This window comes from Diospyros lotus, chromosome 13, assembly GCF_014633365.1.
Source record: "Diospyros lotus cultivar Yz01 chromosome 13, ASM1463336v1, whole genome shotgun sequence".
In the NCBI taxonomy this organism is placed as follows: Eukaryota; Viridiplantae; Streptophyta; class Magnoliopsida; order Ericales; family Ebenaceae; genus Diospyros; species Diospyros lotus.
Genome location: NC_068350.1, coordinates 32634350 through 32661620, shown reverse-complemented (window position 1 = coordinate 32661620; position 27271 = coordinate 32634350). Strand labels below are relative to the sequence as shown.

General features: G+C 37.2%; 2 protein-coding genes across 4 annotated transcripts in view; both read right to left on the bottom strand.

Moving 5' to 3' along the window:
• Nucleotides 1-16737, bottom strand: part of LOC127788534 (beta-glucuronosyltransferase GlcAT14A-like) — a 50813-nt gene extending 34076 nt beyond the window's left edge. Inside the window, exons 1-4 of one of the 3 annotated variants that reach the window (XM_052316946.1) lie at nt 16079-16732; nt 15898-15973; nt 15670-15785; nt 397-503 (exon numbers count right to left, since the gene is read on the bottom strand). In XM_052316946.1, coding sequence (XP_052172906.1) covers nt 397-503; nt 15670-15785; nt 15898-15973; nt 16079-16577 — 798 coding nt within the window. In that variant the 5' untranslated portion in view covers nt 16578-16732. Of the gene's footprint in view, nt 1-396; nt 504-15669; nt 15786-15897; nt 15974-16078 lie in introns of all 3 variants that reach the window. The other 2 variants (XM_052316947.1, XM_052316945.1) reach the window with 2 other exon arrangements.
• A 6103-nt stretch (nt 16738-22840) lies between these two features.
• LOC127787918 (FT-interacting protein 7) lies at nt 22841-26423 on the bottom strand. Its single transcript, XM_052315991.1, has one exon. It carries the CDS (start codon nt 26236-26238, stop codon nt 23260-23262), a length of 2979 nt encoding a protein of 992 aa, XP_052171951.1. The 5' UTR covers nt 26239-26423; the 3' UTR covers nt 22841-23259.
• Between the last annotated feature and the right edge of the window lie 848 nt (nt 26424-27271).

Genomic DNA, 27271 nt, shown 5'->3' with positions numbered 1-27271 from the left:
TTATGACTTTCATCAAAACATTGATACGCAAGAATTCTTTTTTGTAAAACATAATTTTCATCAACCCAATGACAAGTAATACCCATATATGAATGAGTTTGCCAATGATCACTCCAAATATCACTACAAATAGAAACATTAATATTATTGTTTTGAAAATATGTTATCAATTCAATTTTTGAGTTTTTAAACAATTTTAACAAATTCCTTTTCAAAGTATTTCTAGGAATTGATTTAAAACTAGGATTAACAAAGTTTTGACAAAATCGAGTAAAACCTAATTTTTCACCAAAACTAAAAGATAAATGATCAATTGCTACCATTTCAGCTAAACCAGACCTACAATTATCTTCATTATAATGAAATAATTGAGGAGAGTTTGAAGAGGTAGCAAACCCGGATATTTGTGTTTGATCGCGGCTCAATCCAACCTTGAGCGGGTGCTTTGTTTGCAAATGTCGGGCGAAAGTACCATATCCACCTCCTTGCTTGAATTTGTATACCTGATTACAATAATTACAAGATACATCAAATTTACCATCTCCTTTTGGTGTTTTCTTGAAATGAATATTAAAAATATCAGAAGTAGAAATTTTTCCACCTCCCTTTTGTTGAGTTTCACTCTCTTGTGTTTGAAAATTTTGAGTTTCAAACTCAACATTTTCAACATTTTCAAAATTTCTACCTTCACTTGCCATTTTTTTGAAAAAAGTATGATAATAAAAAAATATAATAATGATAAAATAATATAGTAACAAGTAATAAATAATTAACAATATAATTGAATAAATTGATAAATAATAAAATGAGAAGATTGAAGAAATTGAAATTGAAATATTAAATGAGAGACAAAATTGAGAGAATAATAGGTTGAGACTTGAGAGAGAGAGAGAGAGAGAGAGAAAGTGTGAAAAATGAGTGGGGGAGGGAGGGGTATATATAGATAGGAATTATAAAATTAAAAAAAAATTAATAAAATTGGAATTGGACCGTTGGCTGCCAACGGTCCAATTTTGGACCGTTGGGGGGGGGGGGGGAGGGGGGTGGTGGGGGGGAGGGGTGCTGCACGGGGGGAGGGGGGGTTGTTCCGGTTCCGCGGAACCGGAACCGCGGAACCGGAACCGGCAGTTCCGGTTCCCCGGAACCTTGAACCGGAACCGGACCGAATTTCGCTGGTTCAGTCCGGTTCCGGTTCGACCGGTTCCGGGTCGGGTTCCGGCTGGTCCGGTTCCGGTTCGAACCGCCGGTCCGGTTCAATTTTGGCCATGACTACCCCCTTCCCCCCGTGCAGCACCCCTCCCCTCCCCCCCAACGGTCCAAAATTGGACCGTTGGCAGCCAACGGTCCAATTCCAATTTTATTTTTTTTTTTTTAATTTTATAATTCCTATCTATATATACCCCTCCCTCCCCCACTCATTTTTCACACTTTCTCTCTCTCTCTCTCTCTCTCTCTCTCTCAAGTCTCAAGCTATTATTCTCTCAATTTTGTCTCTCATTTAATATTTCAATTTCAATTTCTTCAATCTTCTCATTTTGTTATTTATCAATTTATTCAATTATATTGTTAATTATTTATTACTTGTTACTATATTATTTTATCATTATTATATTTTTTTATTATCATACTTTTTTCAAAAAAATGGCAAGTGAAGGTAGAAATTTTGAAAATGTTGAGTTTGAAACTCAAAATTTTCAAACACAAGAGAGTGAAACTCAACAAAAGGGAGGTGGAAAAATTTCTACTTCTGATATTTTTAATATTCATTTCAAGAAAACACCAAAAGGAGATGGTAAATTTGATGTATCTTGTAATTATTGTAATCAGGTATACAAATTCAAGCAAGGAGGTGGATATGGTACTTTCGCCCGACATTTGCAAACAAAGCACCCGCTCAAGGTTGGATTGAGCCGCGATCAAACACAAATATCCGGGTTTGCTACCTCTTCAAACTCTCCTCAATTATTTCATTATAATGAAGCTAATTGTAGGTCTAGTTTAGCTGAAATGGTAGCAATTGATCATTTATCTTTTAGTTTTGGTGAAAAATTAAGTTTTACTCGATTTTGTCAAAACTTTGTTAATCCTAGTTTTAAATCAATTCCTAGAAATACTTTGAAAAGGAATTTGTTAAAATTGTTTAAAAACTCAAAAATTGAATTGATAACATATTTTCAAAACAATAATATTAATGTTTCTATTTGTAGTGATATTTGGAGTGATCATTGGCAAACTCATTCATATATGGGTATTACTTGTCATTGGGTTGATGAAAATTATGTTTTACAAAAAAGAATTCTTGCGTATCGATGTTTTGATGAAAGTCATAATGCTGAAAATATTTGTAGATTAATTCAACAAATTTTACAAGAATATAGATTAGTGAATAGAATTTTTTCAATTTCTTTTGATAATGCATCGGCTAATACTGCTTCTATTAATGAATTGAAAAGAATTTGCCAACCAAATTTTGGTGGAAGATTTTTTCATGTTAGATGTGTATGCCATGTTTTAAATTTATGTGTTCAAGATGGTATTAAGTCACTTAATTCTTATTTAGATCCAATTAGAAATGTTATTTCTTATATTTGGGTACACCCTCGAACTGCAAAAGCATGGGCACATTTTTGCACCTCCAATGGTCAAACCCCAAAACGTTTTTCAAAAGATGTCCCTACTCGTTGGAACTCAACTTTTATATTACTTAATCAATCTTTTGAATATAAAGATTTATTGTGTTCTTTTGCAGCAAATTATATTTCACAATATCCTATTTTTCCAACTATGTGGAATGTTTGTAGTTCAATTTTGAATATTTTACGAATTTTCAATGATGCTACTCATACACTTAGTAGTGTTTATAAACCAACTTCACATCAATTTTTAATAGAAGCAATGAATGTGGCCGGTGTATTAATGGAAGGAATTAATGTTGAAGAAATTTGTCATGCTGTTTTAGAAATGAGAGAAAAATGGTTACGTTATTATCAATTTATTCCTGAAATTTTTCTTGTTACTATGGTATTTGATCATAGGTGTAAATTTGATGGTTTAATTGAGTGTTTGTCTAACTATTATTCGTTGTTAGGATTAGAAAATAATGAAGAAATTGATGTGAATATTATAATTTCTAAGGTTAGAACTTTATGCAATCAATTATATGAAGCATATGTTATTGCTCCTAGTAGTGAAGAATCATTTTCATCCATGGCTTCGCATTCCTCTTCCTCCCAACCAATGAAATGGGGTCATAAATTTTTAGATCAAAGGAGGAAAAAACCTAGATCGAGCTCACATTCGGAGCTCGAAACTTATCTAACCACAGTTTTTGAGTTTGGTAATGATACAGGTTTAAATTTTGAAATTTTGGAGTGGTGGAAAAGACACAAGGAGACATTTCCAACTCTTGCAATTATTGCAAGTCAACTTTTTGCAGTTCCAGCTTCAACTGTAGCCGTTGAACAAACATTCAGTAGTGGAGGCAACATTTTGGACGAAAGAAGATCAAGATTGGCTCCAGAATCATTGGAAGCTCAAGTTTGCCTCGATGATTGGGAAAGAGCTAACATGCGACGTCAAGAAGAACTTATCCATTCATCATCATCTGACGAATGGGTTAATGATGGTTCAACAACGGCGACTTCCGACTCCAATGAAGATGCGTAGGATCCAAGTCCATATTTTATTTTTTTTCACATTTGTAAAAATTAATTACTTGTATTACATTTTTGTTGTAATTATTTTTTAATGAAATTAAGTCTAATTCTATTTTTTATTTTTCACATTTGTAAAAATTAATTACTTGTATTACATACTTGTTTAGTTGTTTTAATTATTTTTAATGAAATTATTACTTATATTTCTTCAATTTTTAGTAGTGTTTTTTTATTAAAAATATGGTTGAGAATATTTATATTTACAATTACATTTAACAATTAAAAATTGAAACCAAACCGAACCGAACAACGGAACAAGGACCAAAATTGAATACAACAATATTTAAAAAAAATTAAAAAAATTCGGTTTGAACCGGAACCGGAACCGTTGACCGAACCGGCTCAAACCGTTGACCGAACCGGTCCAAACCGTTGACCGAACCGGCACGAACCGGAACCGGAACCGAACCGTCCCAAACCGCCCTTGGGCGGTTCGGTTCAGGTTCAAAGATTTCTTGAACCGGAACCGACGGTTCATGAACCGGAACCGGCGGTTCATGAACCGTGGCCATGTTTATCTGCAAGTACCAAAGAGTCCTCGTCACCTATAGTTAATGAACACAACCTCTTCTATCAAGCTGTTAGTAATCAGAATAAAAAAGGTTGAACGTATAACCTGGGCTCCCAAGCTAACCTACTATATCCAACTACATTTGTCAACTGCTCCAACCAATCATTTTCAAATATGTCAATAGAGTTTAAACAAATAAGACTCAGAGTCACCCAATTAAATGAAGAGCTTCTTCAATTTCGGGTTGAGAATCAACAACTACGATAGTGGCAAAAACAAATGACAGCATGGAAGTCAAAAATAAATACAGTAGTACAACAATTGACAAAGCAATCTACTGCAGATACTGGACCGTCGACTGTTCCGAATGAATCTAACCCAATAGCCGATCAAAACGAGAGAATAATAATGACGATTAATTGTAACTGAATGTTGTAAACATTGACAATATTAAATTTTTATTTAAAATTTTTCAAATAAAATTTTCATTACTTATTAACATTAATTTTCTTTTTAATGTTAATTTTTTGTTATTTTTAATGTAAATATTGATAATATTAATATTTTCTTTCTAATGTTACTTTTTAATATTTTATTTAAATTTTTTTAAAATAAAAACTTTCTTGTTATTTTAAAAAATATTTTTTATTTTTTTAATTTTAATATTTTGTTTATTATTTTTTTATTTTAAAACAAAATTTTAATTTTAATTTTGAAAAATATTTTAATAAATATTAATTTTAATATTAAATTAATATTGATTTTAATTTTTAATATTATTTTTAATTTTTTTAATTTTAATAAATATTTTTAATTTATAATTTTAATTTTTTAAATTTTAAAATTAAAAACATATTTTAATTTCAAAAATATATTTTAATAAATAATATTATTTATTTAAAATATTAACATTAATTTTAATATTTTTTATATTATTTTATTTTAAAATTAATTTTAATATTTTATTTATTATTTAAAAATATCTACAACGGGACAGCTTGATTGTCCAACCCCACCTTTTTTTGCAACAGATTTTTATCCTGTCACTAAAAATTTAGTGACGAATTTTTTATTTTTAGTGACGGATTCTTCTGTCACTAAAATTGATTTTCCTTGTAGTGGATGATGAAGTCTAATCGATGAAATCCGTAAAATGAAACCGATAAAGGGTAAAATTCATGCATGAGGTCCAATCAGACTTCGTCCAACCGATCAGGCTTCATCGAGTGGACTTTATCCATGGATGATGATCAAACTTCATCCACGGATGAAGTCCGATCAAGCTTTATCCATGAATAAAGTTCGATCAAGGTAGATCATGAAGTCCTATCAAGGTAGATCGGACTTCATCCATGTCGATGGCCATGCGAGCCACATGTTGGTATAAGCCAGTCACGACAAGGCTACAAGCCACAACAAAGAAGTGTGGCTCGCGTCCATGCCGCAACATGCATTCTACAACAAGACCACAAACCACAACCTTGTTATGGCTCGCAGCCTTGTTGCAGTAAGGATCAATTTAAAAGCTAACCCTTCACCCAACCTCTCCCCTTTTTTCGGCCATTCTCACCCCAAATCCTCGCAACCCAAACCATCTATCTTCCATCTAAGGCATCATCCATTTAGAGAAGGAAATCGATATTTCACCCCCAAATCACAACAAATCGTGCCTTTCATCCCTTGCAATCTCTGATTAAGAAGGTATGTATGGTCCAAAATTTATCTTTTGTGAAATATTTGCCTTGTTATTAGTTCTTAGGCTAAGATGGTGGATGGGATAGAGTTAAGCCATGATTGCATGTGAAGGGGTAATGGATGTTGTGATTTTTTCATATGAGGGTATATAACACCCTATATGTCCTATTTCATGTGTGTAGAGATAATATGCATATCAGGTGTTTGATAAAATGTTTTGCTTAATGTTTTCCCTACAACTTGGAGCTTTAGTTTGGGGATACAAGTGTTTGATAAAATCTTCCAATCAATGTTTCCCTATAAGTTGGAGCTTTAGTTTAGGAATACCACGTGTTTTGATAAAATGTCTCACTCAATGTTTCTCCTACAACTTATAGCTTTAGTTTGGAAATCTGATTGCTTAAGTTTAGGGGAGTTATTGGCATCCATAAAAACTCTATATCATTTTTGGCACCTTTAGGTACATTCCAAAAGCAATAATGCCACCCATGACCTACCATGTACCAGTTTCTAATAAAGGCGAAGCAATCGCCAAAAATTCAAATGTCTCCAAAAGAGTACGAGTCGATGTTGGACCGTATGAAACCTACCTCACTGTCAATGGTGAGGAACGAGCAAAAGTTATTGCCACATGGACACTCAATCAGGAAAGGGAAGTCAATCTAAATAGCATTGCAATCACTAAAGTCCCCCATGTGATACATGCAAAGAAGTGGAACAAAATCTACGCTAAACCACACAAGACCTACACACCAACGGTGTGCGAGTTTCTAGCTAACATTGACGATCACAACAACAATCACTCATTCCACACCTACGTTCGAGGAGTATGGGTACCATTCAGCCCAGAGAAGATCCAACATTTCTTTCAGGTAGAGGCTGGGATGAGACAAATATGCCTGATATTACAGATTGGAATCACATTGCCCACTTCTATTTTAGTGACAAAATTCCACCACAATGGCCTCACAACATGGTGCTACACAACGTGCTAAACATGAAGCTAAAGATCTTTCATTATATCCTCGCCTACAATGTTGCCCCCTCCTCCCTTATGACAGAATCTACCCTTCACAGATGCAATTACTCTATGCAATCGCCAAGAGCCATGACTTAAATTTCAAAGAGCAGATATTCCTCCAAATAATGGTCCTTGCCCTTGCTAGAGGCAATAAGAAACCGACTTACTTCTCGTCCCTGATTTTCGTGTTGTGTAAGAAAGCTCGGGTTTCGATATCATCGTCCAAGCTTGAAAAAGCAAAACCTAGCCTTATCAATTACAACACCATTCGCCAATCTTATCCTCAAATTACTTAGCACCGACATGTGGCTAGTTTCTTTGATAAAGAGGAGAAGGAAGGAAATGAGCAAGAAGCGCAACCCGCAATGAGGTTGCCACCCAGACGGAGACCAGAAGGGGTAAGCTTTGGCCTTATTCTGGAGGCCATTTAGATCCGAATGCAGCAAGATCGCGAGGAGAATGCCAGACAAATCCAACTATTGCTTGGATGTGCTCCGCACTAACATGCAAGCCTAAGAGAAGACTCGCACCCGAGAACATAAGAAAATGATGGCAATGTGAGCCCAAGAACACAAGGAAGTCATGGCAATGTTTGCCCACCACCACTACCTTCGGGTGATGCCAAGTTAAAAAAAAAAAAAAACTTAATGTCACACTAATATTGAAACAATTTTGGGTTGCTTGTTTAGAACTTATGTTCATGTTTATTTAAATGCATTATGGAATTTATGTTTATATTTATATTAAATATAACTATATTTTATAAATTTTTATACTAAAAATTATATTTATAAACAGGTCCTTATATTCAACGACAGCTGAGTTATAACTTTTATGCATTGAAATACCAATTATGTCGTTTACTTCACGCCTTTGTTTCACTTGTTGACTCAATTGTTGATTACATCAATATATCCTGAATTTTGAAGGACCTGTTGTAATACCACAAGTTAAAATAAGTAATATATCAAAATATCTCATATTTCATGATATTAAAAAGTCTAGTTCAAAAATCTAGAAGACAGTTTAATAATTTTAACCAGTCGAGTCAATTGAAGAGAGTACCTCGAAACGTAAATATCTAAAAAAAAGATGAATGTTTTGAGACAAGATTTATAACGCTGAAATAAATTAAAATAAGAACAATTTCTGGTACAGTTAAAATACAATTTCAAAAATCGAATAATCATAAGAGACTTTCGAATAGCCAACGAATCCCTGAAGAGGCTCTGATCTTATGTAAAAATCAATCATGAAGTGGTTATAGGGCGAAACGTTAGGTCATCGGGGTAAAAACGTACTTATCGAGTAACATTGAGTTATTAATTATGGAATATTTGGAGATTTAAGAGAAAATAATAATTTATATTGGTTTGAGGGAATGGGCAATTAAGATAATTAATTTTGGAATATTTATGAAAACATTAATTTGTAATGTTTTGAAGAAATAGGAAGATATTTGGTTAATTCAAACAAAAGTGCAAATATTAATGTAGGGGTGAAAGTACTAGTGTTCGAGAGTTCTGGGATTAAAGTGTAATTTTGGAAACTGGTGGCCCAACCACCTTAAATATAAGTTGCGCGCAATATTAAATGAGGGAGTTGGTAAGCGAGATGGTCGCATGCGGGAGGTCACGGGATCAAACCCACGACCAAGCAAGGAAAAATGTAGAGTTTTTTAAACCCAGCCAGGCTCCAAAATGACGTCGTTTTAGAGCGCCCATGCGCACGGCGACGAGCCACGTGTCCAGAATGCCACCCAACTTTTTTTCATGCCTATATAAACCCCTTGGGGCTAGTTTTGGCCAATGGGATGGTGTAGAGGCAGTTGGGAAAGGTTTTGGTGGCATAGGTAGATTGAATTTTGTGAATAAAAGAGAAAACAGAGAAAAATAGTCAAAAATTTGGGAAAAATTATAAGGCTAGAGGAGCATACCCGAAACCAATAAATTATTCAGGCACACGTTTCGAGGTCAGGGTCAATTAATCGTTAAGGGTTTACTTAAGTCGAAATTGAGGTAAGGGTTGTTTTCTAAAATAATACGTAAATGTTTTAATTGTCATATTGTCATGTGTTATAATCCCTCACACATTTAGAAATGCATTCATATGATATGTTGCAATGCATATGTACATTTTTAACATTTCTTGGCATGCATCGCATGTGGAATGATGATATCGCTAATCTATCATAGATCTTGTAAGCTCATCCCACCATTGAAAGTAAGGTCGCATAAATGATAATTAGCATGAAATGATGAAAGGAAAGATAATGCATTTTGCACTTGGCATGTCATGCATGGAATTTTATTAAATAGAACCTTACATAATTAATTCAAGATCTAACTTAGACTATACCCTTGGAACATTCAAACGTTTCATTTGGACCTTGCAGTAAAGGCAATGAAGTGGTTGAGACGTGACAACACGAGATATCATATTCGATGGGGTTGGCAAGTTGTTCCTGTTTTTTGTTTCTTCATAAAGATTTGGTTATGTTTTAGTCATGTTGAGAAACTTATATTTTGTTTGATAAATAGTCTTGTAAAATAAAAGAATGTTATGTAATACGAATTATGTTTAAAAAACGATCATGTAATATCGTTATAATTCTATGTCATTTTGAGGTTTGATTCTAAACTTTTGCATTTGATATTTATGATGATTTTCATTCGAGATAGATGAATGATAGTTGAAAATTTTGGAAGTTTTGTGTTATATTGGAATAGTTTAGCCCAAAATTTTTCAAGTTATAACATGTCTGAAAAAGCGAAATGTTACACTTGTAAGGTGATTATACTCCAAGATGACTTTGGTAACATACCATGTTCCTGTCAAATTTGTCGTAGCTAACAGCCTAGCTAAACACCCTATTTGAATGGTTGGTTGAAGCTTCAAAGAAATGCGTGTACCACTAGTTCTCCGACATTTTCAACTACAAGCAAATGTCATATATTTCAACAACCCATCATCACCTTTTCTTGAACTTCTTTTTCTGACAAGAAAACCCACTATAAATATATTTTTTGTAAAATTGAAAAACCTCATTATGGTCCCTAAAATTCATCCCAACCGTAGGCATGATCTCACTTACCTCTGATGTGCATTCATTGTCCACCCTTACTTTAATCTCATCAACAACCACTACATTCTCTTCGCCAAAATACATAAATTCTACGAAACAAATTCATTAACCTATTGAATTCCAAATCAAGAATTTAATCTACTAAAATTCAAAAAATTGGATAGAATTCGATCAAACTTCATTAGGTATGAATTGAACTTCATCCATGTATGAACTCCAATCGAACTTCATTTTCACCTGCTTTCTATGTATGAAAGAAATAAAGGAAGCAAGTTTTCTTAGGTCATACCAACAACAGCGGGTGGTGGCGACCGAAAGTGTTGGGAAAGCACGTTAGAGCTATTAGTTGCGAGCAATTTCTAGAGAAGAAAGTTAGTTGCTGGAGACGCTACGATGGCAAGACGTGGTGGATAGAGAGATAGTAGGTGATGGGAGATTAACGAGGAGAGAAACTTTTAGACAAAAATTGACGCATTCTCTTTCATCACTCCTTCAAAACAATCAAAAAATCACAATATTTTGCATTGTCAAAAGATCACATTTTTCACAATATCGCAATTCTCCTTTCGGTAATTAAATTTGTACAAGTAACATTTTCTATTATATAAAATTCCTAAATTTTGCATTCGTACAAATATAGAAACCCATGCACGTGCGCCCAAACGCCGCATGTGCATTTGCTTCATCATGCAGCCAAGAGCCACCAACACCCCCATCAATCATAGGATTGCTATGGCTCTCTCCCACTTTCAACAAGGGAATGCCTTTAATGGCACACATCTTGATCAAGTTATTTAATTAGTATCTGTTACGTAAAAATATAGTAAAATAAAATAACAACTCCATTTATTATATCTTTAATAAATTCGTTATTGTATAAATATTAATGAAACAACGTTATTATCGATCTTGCCCCCCCGGGGCAATAACGTAAAAATAGCATGCCAACCAATCATTTTGATTAGACAAATGGGACACTATTATATCACTATTCATGAAAAAATGGCTTATTGTACCAACCAATACATTGGAAACTTAGTTAGGGATCCGATGGTTTGGCCTTTGGTGGCAACAAAAGTATTTGAGAAGGGCTCTTTGACGCAAACTGCGACCAAACAAGTTCAGTTTCCTACTGGCATATATATATATATATATTAAAATCAGGAAGATAATATAAGATAAGATTAAAATATTTTTTAAATCAAGATATGAAATACTTCAAAAGAGTATTTTAAGATTTATATCATATTATTTGTTAAGTTTTTTTAAATACATTAAAAATTGTATTTTTTTTCATATATTTATTAAAATACATATAATAAACATCAATATAATTTTTTTTATTAAAATATCTCTCTCATTATCAAAAAACATGAGGGTTTATAAGATGAGTGGGCATATAGGTCTTTTCATCTTATTTGTAAAATAGAGGAAGAGATTTGAATATCTAATTTTTGATAAATAAGAAATTAAATGACTTCTCTTCAGTAGTGAATTATCAGATATATTTAATAAATATATCTAAAATATTTTTTATATCTTATTTTTTAATTCATATCTTGATTAACAAATATATCAGTTATAGATTATTAGTCTCTTTCAATAAGGTAAATTCCACCGACAAAACAAAAAATACTCTTCCAACATATGCTTCATATTGTTTAGGGAAATTCTATCTTCAGCCCACGTTATTTCTCTCCACAATCTACACTTAACATCCCTCAACTACCCTGTATTAAAAACCCTTTATTACCCTTCTAGTAGCTATTTTTTCTTCCTTTCCTATTTATTCTCGGTAGCCATTTCTTCGATTACTTCCAACTAGTTCTCCTTTTTTTTTCATTCTCTTCTATTTTCCTTTATACAATGGATGATTATATAAAAGCGTTGATAACATAGGAAGAGTTTTATGAAGAAAATGACAATGAACAGCAACAACAACAACTCGTAGATGTTTTGGTTCGCCATTTCATTTGTAATTTTGGATTCGTAAATGAAATGAGTTACCAATGTCGTTGGCTGTCTCGTAAGAAAATGTTCGGCTAAATTGGAATCGCCAGACCTCGATCAAGGATGGGTAAGTTCCCGACCGTGGGGGGTTGGGGTACTGGAACCCAAGGCTTCCCCGAGCTCCCGAGTTCCCTGACCCGAGCATTCGATCCCACAATTCTCGACCTATCCAGTTCCCCACGGTTCCCGACCCCAGCCCAATGTGGCCAATTGGGAATCACATTAGGATAACTCAGATGCTTCCTTATTTCTATTCATATCTTGTTATTTTTAATTTTGTAATTTATATGTCTTATTTCTATTTTAATAATAAGGGAATGATAATCAAAAATTTTTAATTTATATGTATTATTTCTATTCATTTTTGTTTTTGCGTCGACTAAGAATGAGTATGAACATTATCTATACGAGTTAATAGTTGAGTACCGTGCATATGAAGGCGCACTTAATTATGTGAGAAAGACATGGTTGAATGATTATAAGAAAAAGTTTGTTGCAGTATGGACAAATAAAATAATGCATTTCGGCAATATTACTATGAATAGGTAATTTTTCTTAAATTCAAATGTCATATATCCTTACTTGTTTTTAATTTAATATTTTTAATCAATCTAATATACTTGTTTTCATTCTAGAGCTGAGAATGCATGCATGCAATGCTGAAGAAACATCTTGGATATTCTCAAGGTGACTTAGTCATCATGATCAATTATCAACACTCTTATTGGGTTGCAACATATAGAAATTAAAAGGTCGTTTGAGAAAAGCTTAATGTTGGTGCAACATAACTTCAAGCCAGCAATTTTCAGATAATTGCGAGATGTTATATCGAGAAACGTATTGAATATGGTGCTAAAGCAATCGCAACTGGTTCATAAAATTGGAATAGATATGGTTTCATATAGATGTGTGATTAGAAGCACATATAGTTTACCTTGTGCACATGAAATTACAGAGTTCATGATACAAGGACATCCAATTCCTTTGTCAGTTGTGCATCCTCATTAGACAAGATTGCAGGTAGTGCAATCAACTTATGATGATGTGTCATCCCAAGTAAGTATTAAACCAGAGATTGAGAGTATATATAAAATGTTTAATTCAAAACCAAAAGCAAGGAAGCTAGTATTAAAACAAAAATTAAGAGAAATAGTTAATCTAGAGATGACTTCACTACAACTGCCAGCCATGAACAAGATTGTGCGTACACTTTTGGAGTTGTTAAGCCTGTTAACAAAAGTCCAAACCCAAATCAAGGGGAAGAGCAAGAAAGGAGTCATTACCATTGTTTCCTCTTAAATATCAAACATTTCTAGATATCAGAAATTTTATTTAAAAAACATTTCTAATATCAAACATTTAAAAAATTAATTAAAAAATAAAAACTTCACATATTTTAAATAAATTCAAATATTTTAAAAATATATATTTTTTATTAAAAAAATTCAAACTAGTGGCGTCTAGGGCGACCGCCACCATCATAGTCGTCATGGCAGAGCCCCCGACCACCCAAGGTCTTTAGCACCCTACAGCGGGCAGTCGAGGGCTCCTCGAGGCCCCAACAGCTCGCAGTCAAAAACTCCAAAAGTCCTCGACCTTGGGCAGTTAGGGACTCGAGAAACCCCCGACGAGTTGGGGGCTCCTAAGGTCGAGGGTTCCTTGCACCCCCGACGAGCAGCGATCGAGGGTTCAGGAACCCTCTCCAACCGTCGTCGATATTGCATTTATCAATCTTAATTCTCTAACGGTGACAAAACATATTAAGAGTCATCAAACTTTTTTTGTTGCATTTGTATTTATGGATCATGAATATGAGGATAATTACACATGGACAATTGAGAAATTAAAAAGTTTGATGACTCTTAATATGTTTTGTCACCGTTAGAGAAGTTAGCTCAGTCGATATCACACCAACGATTTCTAGCATTGGATACTTGTATCTATTAGTTTTGTATGTACAGTCAATTATTAACACATGTGGAAAGATTTTAAATAACTCTATAACTATCGGATGAACCCAAAATAAGTCTGTGATACAATCTGATAATCTATCATTTTTATATCACTCCATATAATTACAATCTCTCAATTTTTTTTATCAACTATTGTATTTGTGATCAACCACATTTATCTATGACTCTGTATCTTTGTCGTGTATTATATATAATTTTGATGGTACTCACAATTTTTTCATCTTCTATCTTTAAAGTCATCAAAATATTTTTAGCCTTCACAAGATTGTTAGACATTATTATCATAATTTCTTTCTCTTTCTCTGTAAGTTAGTCAGCATGTGAATGACCCTCAAGTTGAGCTACTAGTAGATGATTATACAATCCACATACAACTTTCAACATACAGTGTTCATTTGAAAATTTCACACCAAGTAATTCAAATGGATAACTGCACTTTTTAAAACCTGTTGCCCTACGTTTTGTTTCTTTTTTGCCTCATCTCTTTTTTTTAATGGTTTATACTTCCTAGTTTATTCACAAGCAAGACAAACTCTAAGTTTTCTTCGTGTACCCCTAGATTCAGAACTCTTTATCACAATAACCATTCTATTTTCTTTCTCAACTGTCTTAACTCATTCAATAAGTGCTTCTCTATTACTAAAAACCCTATTACTAATAAAAACTTGGCTAACATCAAACGTCAAAGGATTCTCATTCTCTAAATTTTGATGATTATTCCCCCATTATCAAAACAAAAATAAGACATAAACTAAAAATTAAAAACAAGATATAAACAGAAACAAGGAAGTATCTAAGTTTTCCCGATGTGATTCCCAACCGATAACATTGGGTCAGGGTCGAGAACCGATGATAAGCTCAGGAACCGTGGAGAACTGGCGACGAGTGGCTAATCGCGGGGTCAGATTCTTGGGTCAAGGAAGCCTGGGTTCCCTGACAGCCCACCATGGGGAAACCCAAGGGGTTCCCAACTGCCCGCATCGTGGGCGATCGAGGAACCTTGGCTCCCTTTACCCCAACCCCCCATGGTTGAGAACCCGCCCATCTCCAATGAGATCTGGCGATCCCGTTTCCAAGCATTTTCTTGCGAGGCAACCAACGGCATCGATAATCCATTTCATTTACGAACCCAAAATTACAAATGAAATAGCATACCAAAACATCTACAAGCTACTGCTATTGTTGTTCATTGTCATCTACGAGTTGTTGTTGTTCATTATCATCTTCTTCATAAAACTCTTCTCATGTTATCAACATTTTTATATAATCATCTATTGTATAGAGAAAAATAAAAGAGAATAAGAAAGAGAGGAGAAATGACTACAAGTGATTGGAAAAATGACTATCGAGAGTAAATAAGAAAGGAAGGAAAAATGGATGTCAGAAGGGTAATAAAGGATTTTTAATGCAAGATAGTTGAGGGATATTAAGTTAGGATTGTGGAGAGCAATAACATGGATGGGGATAGAATTTCCCTTATGTCTATTGCTTATGCTTCTTCATAGTTTATTCTTCATATTGTTCATTTGTCAATTTCGCCTTTATACTTGTGTTTTAATACCCTTGTCAATCTTCATAATACTCATGTAAATTGCTTATTAAAATAAGATAAAATCTAAAATAGGGCATAAAATATGCAAGAACAGGGAAGAAAATACCAGTGTAGAGCTTGAAGGCAGTGGGAAGAGTCCTCTGTTTGACAGCCCACCAGATGTCTGATTTATTGCCGCTGTGAAGAGCTGGGTCCATTATTATTGGCTTTGCTCTCTTATTCCTGCCCAATTTAATCAACAACCACCAAAACATTACTATTTTTTCCCACCAAACAAACAATCCAACCATAATCAAATCAAACATTTCACAGCAAATCAAATCAAATCTCTCACAGTTTCCATCCCAGCCGGCTGCTGTGTTGTATGAAGTTCAGATCCTTTGGCAGCCCAGAGAAAGCATCAATCAGATCTGAGATTAAACATCAACAAGGATCATTGATTAATTGATTTTATTTTTTCTCCAGAAAACTGAAAGGGAAATGGAATGAACAGAAGAGGAGGGCACTCCCCATACCATCTTGAGTAACTAAGGGATAATCAGAGGCACTGAGGTTGATGAACCAGTCCCATCTGCAAATCCTGAGAAGCAGTGACATTGCTTGGAGGGTAGTGGCAACCATGGTCGGGCCTCTGTAGGTCACCAGGTTGGGTTTCCCAGCGATCCAGACATTGCCCACCCGCCGGAAAGTTGGGTTTCCAGAGACGAACTTGGTAATCTCGGCGTGCTCGCTCTTAGGGGCGGCGAAGTCCACGTGAATCAAGTAGTGGTTGCCGGGATGGTAGAGAGCGAGTAGCAAGCGCTTGAGCTTCTGGGCGTCGCCTTTGGATGCGGAGATCAAGTAGGCGAAGGTCGCCGGATATGGGTCGCCGGATTTGGGAGCAATGAAGGGTTTGGTTGGCCGGAAAATGGGGAGTGGAGTGGTTCTGAGGTAGGTGGGGAGGTAGAGGAGGGAGAAGAGGAGTGAAGATAGGATGAAAGAGAGGGTGAAAGCTTTGACGCCCGTCAATGCCATGGCAGAGTACGAGCTCTGTGCATAGCATTAGAGAGAGAGAGAGAGAGTAAATGAAAGAAGACGAAGAGTGTAAGTAAATGAGTGTGAGATGACTTGAAGAGTGGGGATACCTTACTTGGAAGGAAGGGCCTCCATTTGTCGCTATCTCCAACTCTTGCAGTTGCAATTTGCTTTTCCAATCTACAATGCGCTTTCCCATCCACTGCTTCGAAGTTACCGCCTCCGCCAAGGTGACTGAGCCCAGCTGAGGTGAATTCAGTTTGGTGGTTGAGGGCTTAGTTTGGTTATAAAATTATTTTTTAATTTACCAAACACTTAATTAATTAAAGAGATCAAATTCTGATTTAACTGAATTTGAAGCCAAACACTCCTAATTTCTATTTCCACTCACTTTTGTTTGGTAAGGGTTTTCTATTTGATTTTTTTAGTGATAGACATTAGTAAAATTTTAAGTTGTTGGTTATTATATGGTAAAAGGTCAATTTTGGAATATATACTGAATTCCTTCTAATAAATTAATTACATATATTTATAATTTTGATCAATTTCATATAAATTAAATTTAGGTAAAAATAGATCTGTCACCATATTGATATCAATGAGCTCAAGATAGGTCTGGAAGTTCTCATCTCTCAATCGGTGACTCATCCCTCATAAGCATAATCCCCCCCCCCCCCCCTCGCAACTCTAGAAATAAAGTCAGATGAGGAAGGCATCTCTCGGTATTCAAAATATGTCATCGCATCAATTGGGGTTAGCTATAGACTGGTGGCACTAAGCCCTTCATATCTTGTGACTTGCACGAATGGTCTTCTCGTCAAGGTGTGAAGTATCCTTATTCTCGGGCACAATTGGATGGTCTTGAACTGCCTTAAAAGTAAGAAGAACATTCACACTACCAACACCATGAACATATTTAGCTAGTAGAGGAGGAGGCGATATGACCGAGTTTCTTGGAAGTAGAATTGAAAAAACAAGTGGTGCTACAAACACGAATGGCCATTCTTCAACCTATTTTCCTTGTTTCTTTCTTTTTAGTGATCTCTTTGTTTCTCCCTAACTTTTTGCAACCTCAGCTCGTGGTGGTGGTGGAGGAGGCATTGGCGCGACATCTTCCTCCACTCTCTTGTTCATCACTTGTATGAAGTGCCTCCTCCATACACTAGGAAGATTAAAAGGTTAATATCCAAAAAGCTAGAACACGTAAAAATAAGAGAAAGAGAGAAAATGAGACAAAGTGCGAACCCTCAAGAGTTGCCTCATCCTGTGAGGGGATTGTTTGCCTCTCTTCTTCTCAAACTCGCCTTCATGAGGCTTCACTGACTGTAAAAGCGAGGCAGGTACCTTTGTTAGTCCAAAAAACTCCCCTTAACAAAGAACCCAACCAAATATTCACGTGAGCGAAACTTTTAAAAAAAGGTCATTAAGATTGTCTTTAAGTTTGAACATGACTGGCCTACCCATTGAGGACTCGTCGAAGCACCACAAGCAAAGAGCATTCCATTCCCCCCTAAGATGGCTTCACCATAACCCACCTAGACTCAAAACTGACCTATCTTTGGCGAGGAATCAATAAATAGCCTTGGCCTACCACACGACCTTTGAATAGTGAAAACAACAAACTTGGTTGTCAATGGCTCGTAAGCAAAAGAAACAATTAAACAAGTTGAAAGAAGGATCTATCCCTCTTTCCCGACATAAAATAAAAAAGCCCACTAATTGTGCCTAGCCATTAGGATGAAGTTGGGAAGAAGCCATACTATTTCAATCCAAAAACTCTAGGGCAAATAGGTGAAAGAGAAAACGCAACCCATTTTTTAAACTATCCTCATGCACCGTTAACCATCTGTTCTGGGTCCTAGTTGTACATGTCTCATCATGATAGGAAAACCTCACTGCGTATGAAGGAGGAAAATTATATTATTTCCTTATCCTTTTTGCAACGCCCGGATGTAAACTCGTGCGATTACCTAAAAGTAAAATTGATTCTTCCCTATCCCTTTGCCTAATATTAATAAAAATATGGTCACCCATTACCTCTTGAAGGAAAAGTTGTGTCTAGGAATCTCCAAGAATGAAACCAATTTGGAGGAATCCAAAGAAGTTGAATCACAACGGTAAGGCCTGCAGAAAGTCTAAGCAAAGGATCTTCGACGATTTGAATCTGCTATGGATAAATGGAAACCAAGGAAGATTCACGACAGTTCAATGACCCAAATAGACCAGAACCGTGGCAGTTTAACAGCCTAAATAACGGCAGTTCTTGAGCTCGATAAATGCACAACAACTTGTGATAGTCCATGGGATTTTCGATGTGAATTGCAAGAGTTCCGACATATAAACCATGGCAGTTCCAATGAGTAGACCGCGAGAGTTCTAACTTGTAGACCGCTGGAGTTTCGATGTGAAATCCGTGGCTGGTCTGACGTGAAAATAGCGAGAGTTCAACGAGGATGCGTAGGAGTTCCAAAGCAACTCGTGGCAATTCCTTGCTCCTCGAACCTAAACCCGATGGAAACTGATGGCAGCAACTCTGAATGATAGATCTCCAGGAAAGAGTGGTAACAAAGGCTCACAAAGCGGTGAAAGTGGGGATTCATCATGAGAGGGCCCATTTATAGCCACAAGACACGCATACAAAAGTGCGCAGGAAAGAGAAATTAAGAAGAATAAGATACACTTTGAAAAATTTTACTCTTCCATTTTACTTTTAGTAATATAAAAGAATGGGAAGCAATTATTGTGCAAAAAACATAAAGAAAAATAACATTGATTTTGGAGAAAAGATTAAAAAAGGATAGGAGCAAGACAATGAACTGCGAGGGTTCTCAATGGAATCACCGCGAGTGCCCATAGTTGTAGGTGCCCCAACCCGTAAGGGTTCTTGAGGCGAACACCTACTTGCACAATCATAGGGGTTCCTATAGAAGGACCTTACGTAGGGGTGAGCATAGGTTCGATTAGATCAAATTAATTGAATCCAACCTACTGAATTTGCTAGTTCAGTTCAATTATTTAGAAGTTAGTTATCAATTCGGTTACAATTTCTATTGAAAATTAATTATTCAGTTCAATTTGATTATATTGCTATAAATAAACGAACAATCGAACCGAGCAGCACATGTTTGCATAACCCTCACCCTCCTTACTTGATAGCCTACAATAATCATGACACCTAAGTCAGAGTCACCTACCCCACCCGACAGGCGATAGTGAGTCCCTTCCGTCTGATTTCAAATCGAAACCCTAACTCTCACCTCACTATCATCATTGGAACCATTCACAATCGTTATCAGCTTCTATCATCCACCTTCAGCTTTTCCTTCCTTTTTCTGCCATCTTCTCTTTGTCCATTCCCTCTCTCTCAAAAGCCATTTTGAAACCAACACCTTCCCTTGCCTCTAGGCTTATCGACTGGAGATGAAGACCAAGACGAAGACAAAAGGTGGGAGATGAAGACGAAGACAAAAGCGCAACTAATGCTAGAGACGAAGACGGAGACAAAGGCGAGAGACGAAGACAGAGACAACGTTGATGGCCCTTTCAGTATTTTTTTCAGCAACTTCTATTTTACATTAAAACCTATATCTACTAAAATTTGATGGTTGATTCGATCATCAGAATCAGTTGTGGATGGTGGTTGGAAACATTTTTTTTAGAAACGTGATTTTGAGTTTTTTTACTATAAAATTAATTTTTAAATCTACAAAAAATCAACTGTTGAATCAAACTAATTTTTGGATATATGAATTATCGTGGTTGTGGGAATCTAATGATCAATTTCGATCAGTGAAGTCACTGGCTGCAATAACATAAAGGTCGAACTAATATTTGGTATCTTTAGTTATTTTGTGCATTAGTTCAATTTTTGATTTGGTTATCACGGTTTAGATTTCAGTTAGTTTGATTAGTTAGGGTTAGTTGGTCCGTTTGGTTCGATTATTACATTTAGTTCAATTCGGTTAGTGATTTTCGGTTGATTTAGTTCGATTATAATCGATTGCACACCCCTAATCTTGCGTGAGTAGGTTGTGGGTTCCCTCAAGTACCCCTACGTGTATGATTGCGGGGCTTCTCATGGGGGCTCTATCGAAAGCCCTCGCGTGCATGTCTACGGGAGTTTCTCCAAGAACCCTCGCACGTGCCCCATGTGTCGTTATGATCAGGTGACATGTATCTCTCGCTCGATTCTCGTTTCATGTGCCTATAAATAGGACATTTCTCCTTCAGGTAAGGGATCCCAACTTTTGCATTTTGACCTCAGTTATTATGTCTACATACATTCCTATTGTATATCAGACAAAATCCTTACACTTTGTGGTTCTTCCAGAGATCTTTTCTCACCATTGTTGACTTGAATGTCGGAAGGCATATGCGGGTAAGAAATCACTGCGTGCCTTCTAACTCGGTCATTGGGTGTAGATTCATTGGGAAAATAGATTACATAGAATCCCCATAGTTCCAAGGTGTGGAACCCCTACAATTCAAGCCAATGAACCCTCTACAATTCCAAGGTGTGGAACCTTCGCGATTCATTGAACTCTTAGATATACCTGAATTCCACCTTGTGAGCAATCATATGGCAGTTGTTCATCCAGTCTTGCTCGTTTCTGGAGATCCAAGATGTTCTCACATAACAAATTTTAATTGTTATATTTTGACAACAACAGTAAAATAATACTTTTGCTTTCATTGTGATAAATTAATTGTGTTGTATTGGGATAATTTATGTTTGTTTGAATGCATTATGAAATGAATTTATGTTTATTTTAAATTAAATAACTATTTTTTTTATAATTTTATATATTAAAAATTATATAATAAAGCCCCTGTATTTCTTTATTTACAATTTTACTATGCATTTTTGTTTTTTAAAAAAATATTAATTTCCCATTTCCAATTCCACTTTTGTGTAACCTAGATTATAAACTTGCAAGCGCAACCTATCTTTGAGTAAGGGAGATGGTGGCAAGTCACTAAGATTGTGTTCTCTTTACTGTTTTCAAATCATTTTTAGTTTTTGATTTTCTAAAATAATGAAAACGCGTTCCCTTTGCTGTTTTTAAAAATATATTTTTGAAAACAAAAAAAAAATTATAAAGAAAACTCAAAACAATAAAAAGTTATTTTGAGTGTTTTCATCCAAAACAAACTCTAAATTCAAATCACATTTATTTATTTATTCATATTTTATTATTGTAATGAGAAAAAATATTACAAAATTCATTAATTTTAAAATATATATATATTTAATAATAAATTAACATTAAATATTTCTAATTTATTGAATAATCAAATTATTGAATAAAATATCATTAAAAATTTATTTTCAAAATTTTAAAGAGAACCCGTTTTCTAATTTTCTATTTTGAAAACTAATTTTTCAAAATGACAAAAAGAACACGTTTTCAATTTTCTAAAAATAAATTACCAAAACAGAAAACTGAAAATGAATTCAAAACTCAAAACTGAAAATTAAAAAGTAAAAAGAACGCAACCTAACCGTTTATTTGTGATTTTTTTATTTATATAATTCAAATATATACTTAAAAATAGTTTCATAAAAAATATACTTAAATATATTATATATATTTATTGGATTTTGTAGATTTATATTTTTTAAAAAATATTTTATATAGAGAGAGTAGATACTAATTTTTAATTAAAACGTATCCCCCAAAAAATATCTTTTATATTTAGTGAAATTAAATTAAATTTATCTTAATTATAATACAATTAATTTAGTTTAATGTAAAGAAGATTTAATTAATATAATTTGTAATAGATGGGCCCTAGAGAAAAAAAAAATTATATAAATATTTAGAGATATTTTTAAAGGGGTGTAAGGGCAATTTACCTCAATTTTATTTGTATGAAATCGACCAAAATTACTAATATTTGACAAAATAAGTTATTTTCACCATTTTATTCATTATTGTTTATTATTATTATTTGCCATTTCAAATCATAAAGACAAAAAGGTATGTTTCTCCAACCTTCTTACCAAATAATTAACAATCAATTAAGCTTTTGATATGATTAGGATGCACTACCTTACAAACTGACTAACTAAAAACATCCAACATAAAGACATCAAAACATCCAAACAGGGAATGTAATGAAGATCCAAAATTCTGCATAATAGAAGACATGAACCCAATTCACGCACATATAAGCAAAAATGGTCGATTATATAGAGAAGCTTATAAGCGAAGACAAAAAACATTCACAGCTCCAAAGCAAAACAAACTTCACAAGGCACAGTCACGAAATGAAAGAAGCAAAGCCTTTTGAACTATTATTGATAGGATTTCCGGGAAGAGACGCCTTTTCCCGATCCAAATTGCGTAACCATCACACCATTCATCAAACGGTAACTTTTCATCTCAACAAAAGAATGTTCCGTTCCATTCAATTCATCCAGAAGCAGCTTTGTAGGAAAACGATGTACTCAAAGTAAATACATGAATGGCCCCACACGACCCAACGGTCACCGCTCACCTTTCCTTAATTCAAGGCGAAGGCTCTCTCCTCCGCTGCCAGTCCCCACCCACCAAACTTTCCCCCCAAAACGACCCTCCAATCAATTAAACAATAATAATAAATTCAATTGAATGCTTATTACCTATAGTGCTACACCCACCACCCTACCTAACGGCTACTCCACCCGCCGCCACCCCATTCACAGTATTTGGTCGGACAGCGACGGCAGTCTCCGGAAAAAGTTCATCGGCAACGACGGCATGTCATCCCGGAATCGCGGGTGCCGGAGATAGTAGAAACCCGACCCTAATACGATGGCCTTGAAGGGTACCACGTACAACAGCAACGAAGCTACAAGGCACGCCATTGCAAACAATCCTGTCGCACGTGGGTCCCGCCAATTCAACAGCGCCTCCAACCTTTCTCCCTGCGCCGCCACGTCACCTAGCAGTGTCTGAGCTCGACCTGCCAGCGCCCTCAACCGGTCGTACCTGACCCGGACCTGCTCCAGCGATCGTGTGGTCGGAAACCCATCAAACTCCTCGTCGTATTCATCCGGACCAACGGCGTCGACGCACGATAATCTCGTGTCCATCGTAACCGGAATCCGAGGGCGGTAGCGAAATCTCAGCCCTACGATCAGGAAAGCGTACATTAGCATGGTGGGGAGGATTAGATGGGGGCAGAGCACGATTGCCACGAGCAGAGCGTGGACAAGAATCGTCGTCGGCGGGTGCACCCAGGTCCGGATCCCGTCTACCCACTTAGCCAACGTGGCGGCTTTTGATAGGGAGCCCACGACCCGGAACCAGTTCGCTTTGCTCCGCCGCATGCTCCACATGTGGGTGTCGGAGTCCAGCATGAACTGAACCACCTCCTGGCCCAAAGCAGGTTCGGACCGAGCGAGCCGGGTCGTCACGATCCGCATCGCTGTGTGCCGCAGGATGTCCTGCTGGGCAGGGCCCAGCGGGCGCACGTAGTGCATTCTGGGCAGCATGGGGCTCGCATACGCCTGGATGAGGCTGAGCCACGACGAGCAGGAGAATCTTACGGAGATCTCGATCTCGCCTGTCTTCCTGGCCCCGCCGGGGAGGATCACCGCAAGGGAATATGAACCTACGTACACCCGATTCGTGTCCAGCGTGGACAGCCGGACCCGTAGCTTCCCGACCCGCACGTCCTTACCAGGTTTGCCCGATTCGTCGCGCCTGTACCTTCCGTTGTCGAAGACCCCGATCGTCAGAACGGTGCAGGGATCGTACACGTCCCACGTGTACTGCTCGTTCCAGCGTGGATTGAACCGGTCCAGGATCGTGCGGGTCCGGACCCACTTCGGCCCGTATTTGGCCACCACGTAAGCGTCCATGGTGCCACGTGTCCCGTCCTTGGTCTTCATCGGCAGCAGATTGGTGGCGCCGCGGATCCCCACTTCCAGCAATCCGATTGGGGCTTTGGCCAGCTGCTTCGCCGCCGCCCGGACGTCGCTGGTCACGTGAGCAGCTTCGTCCAGCACGTGGTAGCCGCCCTCCAGGCATACTCGCACGTGTATTCTCCCGGCGTAGGGTCTGCTCTCATCTCCAATCAGATTGAACCACCTGGATTTCAGCTCTGACCTGTCATCAGTTCGCCGTTCGATGCTCGCCATCTGTACCTTAGCCTGGCCGACGGTTTGAGCGTTGGAGACGTCTTCGACTGTTATGACCAGAAACGGCTCAAACGGCTCGGCTGCGACGAACATGAGGTCCTCGTTCCACGTGGGGTTTGATGACAAGCTGGATGAGCCGACGATTGTTCGGCTTGTTTTGAAAACCTGCGCGCCGAGCTGAGCCTTGACATACATTTCGGGGTTCTTAACCTTAGGCTGGGTGCCCGAATCTAGCTGGAGATCTTGGGTTTGGATGACCGTTAGTCGCAAATACCACAGCTTCGGAGAGAGGTAGACGTTGGCTCGGGTCTCCGGAATCAACCCGCCGGAATCCGATTGCCATGACTCCTGGAAGGCCTCGTCCGCCTGAGTACCGATCCAGACAGCGAGCATGACGTCATTTCCTGATGAATTCTCCGGACTGCCTTCCAGAGTGTACCACTGGGGAGCGAGCGGACTGTCCGGCGGGACTCTCTTCGGAACTTCTTGCAAATCGAACGAAACGTTTCCTAGAGAATTCTCGGTAACGTTACCGTCAGGGCCTTTCTTCTCAGACCAAACGGAAACCTCCAAGGAAGTAGAGTTGAGGCCTTCCTTGTCGAAGGCGAAGACTTGGTCCCAATCCTTGTCGGTTTGGCTCTTGCTTTTGATACTGTGAGTTCCAATCACCAGGTTCGCGTAAACCGATGAATCGGCTTCTGGGTTCGCTCGTTTCACCTTCACGACGCGAACGAATAGAAACGGCATTCTATCAACGAGGTCGTAGGAACCGCGGTTTCGATCGCCGGCGAGAGATCGGAGTTCCAGCTCGTGCACGCCCACATCGGGCCGTTTTCCGGCTATCTCCTTGCCCTTCACCTCATTCGGCTTATCAGACTGAGCCAGTGGGGGATTCTCTGGTGGGGCCGCCACTGCCAGAGCCTCCTCTGTTTTCACGTTCTCCGGCGGTTTGGCTTCCTCTTCTTGCTTTTCCTCTTTCTTCCCTTCCTCCACAGGCGTGTCACCTTCCTTCTTCTCCTCCTCTGGCTTCTTTTCTTCTTCCTTCTCCGGCGGCTTTTCCTCAGCAGCAGGCGGCGGCGGACCCTCCGACTTCTGTTCCTGCCCCTCCGGCGCCGCCGAAGGAATATTCTCGTCCACGTACCAAACCTTCAGTCCGATCTCTCCTTTAACCTGAGAGAAAACGCTCCTCTTCTCCAGAGGATAGTACACCAACGTCTCCGACCCAGATTTCGCGAAGCCGCTGCCGGCGATCTTGACTTTACCCAGAAACGTGCTTCTCTTTCCTGTCTTCTTGTCGTTGTAAACATTCAGTTCTAAAACTTCGGTAGCCATGGCATCCAAATCATGAACCAGAAACTCCAGCTTCTCGTCCCACTCCGGATTCAGATCTCTGAACTTGGTCTTCGTCCGCCGCCTCTGGCCATCAAAATCGACTATAACATAAGCGCTCGCCGTTCCCTGGCCATCCTTGGGCATCAAATTCTTGGCATTGCAGACTTCCACCATGAGCTTTCTACTACAGCTCTCTGTCATTGCTATGTATATGTACTCTCTCTATATATCAACAGATTTCTCAAATCAAGTATACCTGTGAAAGAAGTAGGATATTCGGATATGGGTTTTTTGTAAGAAAACCAAATCGATCGATCTAGAGAGAGGGAGAGAGAAGGTTTGATTTGTTTGAGTGAAGATGAAGACTGGGATTTGCCTTTTCTTTGGGAATGCTATGGAAATTGAGAGAAAGGTGACTGTTGGAGCAATTTAAATAGGGACTGGGGGAGAGGGTGGAGCGTATGACACGTCAACAGTACCACGTAGGATGGGAGTGGCAACGTGACATGACGTGGCGACATCTCGGGCTGCGTGCGATATGATTTTCTGCCGTGGAGCTGCAGGAGCCTGCCTGGTGCTGCTGATTCGGAAAGATTCGAGAACAATTTGACCCATTGGCCCATGAGAGAAAAGAAATAAATGGACAGGTGGCAACTTGCAGCTCTCTGAAAATATGAACGTTGCTTTTTGTTGGGGCGCTTCGCAATTGAGAAAGTGGCAGAATAAAAAATAAAGTGGGTTGTACTTGACACGTGAAATGAAATGGGTGAACATTAGGTGTGCGAATCAACTAAGAGTTTAATAAATAGTCCCACCAGCAAGTTTTGTTTTTTCTTGATTATGTTTATTTATTACGTAAATAAAAAAATAAATTTAAACAAATTTTTTTTATTTATTTATTAAATGAGCCGAGTTCAAGTAAAAGTTTGGAATAATCTTATTTATTTCCGTAAAAATGAATAGCGATGATGTGATAGTTCTTATAAAAATATTTGTCTAAAAAAATAAAATAATAGTAAATATTTTTTTTATATTTTTAAATAAATATATAATGCCAACTAAATATTTTTACATAAACTGTTACATCATCGTTGTTTATCTTTATTAAAAATAAATAACATTACTCAAAAGTTTGTTCACCTCATTTATGTTTTTGAACAAGGTCATCTATAATTTATTTAAACATGGATTAAAACTTGAATATTGTTTGTTTAAAATATTATATATTTGTATT